The 3124-nt window shown below is 33.3% G+C and overlaps 1 protein-coding gene across 2 annotated transcripts; it reads left to right on the top strand.

Annotated features, from left to right (window-relative positions):
- The first annotated feature begins 560 nt into the window (after positions 1-560).
- LOC124930994 lies at positions 561-2587 on the top strand. Of its 2 annotated transcripts, XR_007098686.1 has the most exons (7): positions 561-1148; positions 1281-1381; positions 1476-1573; positions 1699-1910; positions 2064-2112; positions 2231-2275; positions 2421-2587. XR_007098686.1 is itself a non-coding variant. In XM_047471375.1 (6 exons), the coding sequence occupies exons 1-5, from the start codon at positions 689-691 to the stop codon at positions 2105-2107; spliced, it is 915 nt and encodes a 304-aa protein (XP_047327331.1). In that variant the 5' UTR covers positions 561-688; the 3' UTR covers positions 2108-2112; positions 2231-2587. The 2 variants fall into 2 exon arrangements, 1 of the variants encoding a protein (XP_047327331.1); XM_047471375.1 differs by having other exon boundaries at positions 2231-2587.
- Positions 2588-3124: the final 537 nt, after the last annotated feature.

Genomic DNA, 3124 nt, shown 5'->3' with positions numbered 1-3124 from the left:
GAATAAAATAACTAAGGTGTAAGATAATATTTTTTAAAATTATCAAAAGTTTAAAATAGAGACTCTCATTTGACGGACACGTGAGACATAACGTTGATGTCTTTTCTCACGTGTAACTAAGCACCGAACCAAAAACGTAATCTCTAAAATGCGTTTAAACACGCAAAATATTTTTCTTTTCTAATTTCTCAAGGATTAAATTAGGTGTCGACTTTAAAAAAATAACTATAAATCGACATATTTAAATGCACTATAATCGATTTTAGTGATTTTAGTTTCTCGTCTCACTCAATATTAATATTAAGGTTAGTTATGTGGCATTCTAATCGAATATTGAAACCCTTTTTAGAAAAAGTTCGATTTTTGTTATGTAATTTATTTTAACATTATTCATTTAAAAAACTATATTCAAACCCTAGATCACAAATCATTAGAAAACTAGTTTCTAATTTAATAAATGCCTCATTTATATTTTCTATTAGACGTGGCAATATCACGTGCCGGCCTCATTCTATTAAAATAGTGCCCATCGCAGCACATTAAAACTTCCATCGATCATCTTCATCGTCATCATTCTCGTTCATCCATATTCGGATCTCATCTGAACATCGTAACAGATTTACAAAACACAAGTTCAGAACATCGGATTCTGGATTTGCAATTTCCAATTTCGCTTCAATTTTCATCCATGGATTTCTGGCAGAAAGCTCGTAACTTCGCCGAGGAGGCTGCCAAGAAATCTCAGGAGCTAACAATGGAAGCAGCAAAGCGCTCTCAAGAACTTACAATAGGATCTTCAAAATTCTCCGACATTGTCTCCGAAGCCAGCAAACGCTCCAAGGAAATTGCCGCTGAGGCGTCCAAACGCGCTGACCAGATCAAGTCCGAGGCTTCCAAACGAGCCGAACAGATCAAGTCCGAAGCTATCAAACGCGCCGACATGATCAAGTCTCAGCTTCCATCAGCCGCTGTACTATCTTCTTTCGTCGATTCGTCTTCTTCGTCCTCCTCGTCGTCGTTGTCGTCTCCGGCGGTTGAGTCGGAAGAGGATCTAAAGAAGGATCTAGAGAAGTTTGGGATTACAGATGAGTTGAGGGAGTTCGTCAAGGGCATTACAATGAACACGTTTCGAGATTTTCCACTTGAAGGTAAGCATCTACAATACCTAGCTTAACTTCTTTTTTTATCTGAAAAAAAACTAAATTTGATTACTGAACACTTGTTATCTGTTGATAAACTATTTCAATTTCTTCATTATGATATTGTTTTCATGATTGTAGATGATTCGGAGATGGCAAACACTCCCACCCTGTCAAATATTAGGCAGGATCTTTCAAAATGGCAAGAAAAACACGCCAAACTTGTTCTTTCAGCAGTCAAGGTACATTATTAGAATTGTTAGAAGAACATTCATCCCTGCACATCTATGAGATTATGATGGCATATTGTATATTAATTACCCCTTTCTGCTGCAGGAAATTTCCAAGTTAAGGTATGAGTTATGCCCACGTATCATGAAGGAAAGGAAGTTTTGGAGGATATACTTCATTCTTGTGGGTAGTCATGTTTCTCCGTAAGTGATTTATCTTGAAATTGCATTTAGAATCAAAGCCAAATTGAAAGTTCTTGGTTTTTGAAGCTTGATTATAAGTATTCTTAATAAACCACCTAGTTAATGTTGATTCAAAATGGTTTTAGATATGAGAAGCGTCATATAAATGAAGAAGAAGAAAAAGAAAAAGAGGCAGCTAAATCTGTCGAAGAAGTGAAACATGAAGAAGAAGCGAAAGGATCTTCGAAAGCAGAACCGGATGGGGTGAATCAGAAGAGTAAAAGAACAACCTCGATTGATCAAGATCTAGATGTATTTCTACTTGGAGATGATGTAGGTGACAGTGATGGAGGAACAGGTCAGTATAACTTCTTCTATTCTGTGTTTATATTTATATAGGAATATCTAGGCTTTTTACATAATAAACCCATAATTAGAAACACTTTTTTTGTTAGATATGATCAAATCATGTTTGAATTTGACACTAATTTATTGGCTAACTATGTTTCAGGTAGCGCAGACAAGGATTTTGACGATGATTTTGACAAGCTATAGCTTTGGTAAGCATACAAAACCATTATCTGTTAACTTATTTAATGGATAGTAGCTAGACCATGTGAAAACATTGATCCGTAACCAATATGCAACATTCTGATTTCGATATATTAAACCCTACAGGAAACTAGACAAGGCAAGATCCGAGGTTATAGCTGATTGAAGCAGGTGGTTGTTCATTGGATATCTGGTGGTTGGTTGGTTATATATATCTCTCCTTCTTCAAATTTTTTGCCTTTTTTTTATGTTCATTCTTAAGACAAAGGTTTTCCCATTGGATACATTCTAAGAAAATTTTGATGTTACTTTGTAGGGGTGGAGAATAAGGATAAACTCAATGTATTTTGAACTTTCAATATTTATAAAGAAAAAAAAGGTCATGTTCTCATCATTTTGTATTGGTAAATTCTCTATTGGATGGAACTCTAGGTGACAAATCTTTTATTAGTGGATGGTTGTATTGGAGATTAAGTTTTTGTTTGTGTGTTTGTTATTGAGCCGAGTTGGGCGGGATGTTAGGTCCGGATTATTACTTGTGCCCTAACACCTACTTCGGCCCTTGACGAGAAAGGGATATCTTAGATAACTTTTCTCATTCAATTCCAGACCTAGAATCAACTTTCAATGGGGAGTTGATTCATGCCAAGAAGTTTGGATTATGGTTTATCATTAATAGGTTGTTCGGTAAGGATTTATTTAAAAAAATGTTTATGAACGGTAATTTTAAGGGAGTGTCATGAATTTTATTTTTATTTTTTAAGACTTCAAGAATATTTTAGAATTTTTATTGTTGAAACGAGTGATTTAAGAGATGAGAGAGTAAATGAATGAATTGATGTTTGATTATAGCTTAATTTTTTTTTAAAATTAATCAAAAGTGTCTTTTTATATATATATATATATATATATATATATATATATATATATATATATATATATATATATATATATATATATATATATATATATTTATAAAGGACACTTTTGATTAATTTTAAAAAAAAATTAAGTTACTTT

The sequence above is a fragment of the Impatiens glandulifera genome, chromosome 3, assembly GCF_907164915.1.
Source record: "Impatiens glandulifera chromosome 3, dImpGla2.1, whole genome shotgun sequence".
Lineage (NCBI taxonomy): Eukaryota > Viridiplantae > Streptophyta > Magnoliopsida > Ericales > Balsaminaceae > Impatiens > Impatiens glandulifera.
This window is presented reverse-complemented; position numbering and strand designations above follow the sequence as displayed.

What these genes read in the sequence shown, in the direction of transcription:
- LOC124930994 (XM_047471375.1), top strand. Translation starts at nt 689, where the DNA reads ATGGATTTCTGGCAGAAAGCTCGTAACTTCGCCGAGGAGGCTGCCAAG. An exon ending in TCGAGATTTTCCACTTGAAG is followed by an intron (nt 1,149 to 1,280) that starts GTAAGCATCTAC and finishes TCATGATTGTAG; the next exon opens with ATGATTCGGAGATGGCAAAC. An exon ending in GTGGGTAGTCATGTTTCTCC is followed by an intron (nt 1,574 to 1,698) that starts GTAAGTGATTTA and finishes AAATGGTTTTAG; the next exon opens with ATATGAGAAGCGTCATATAA.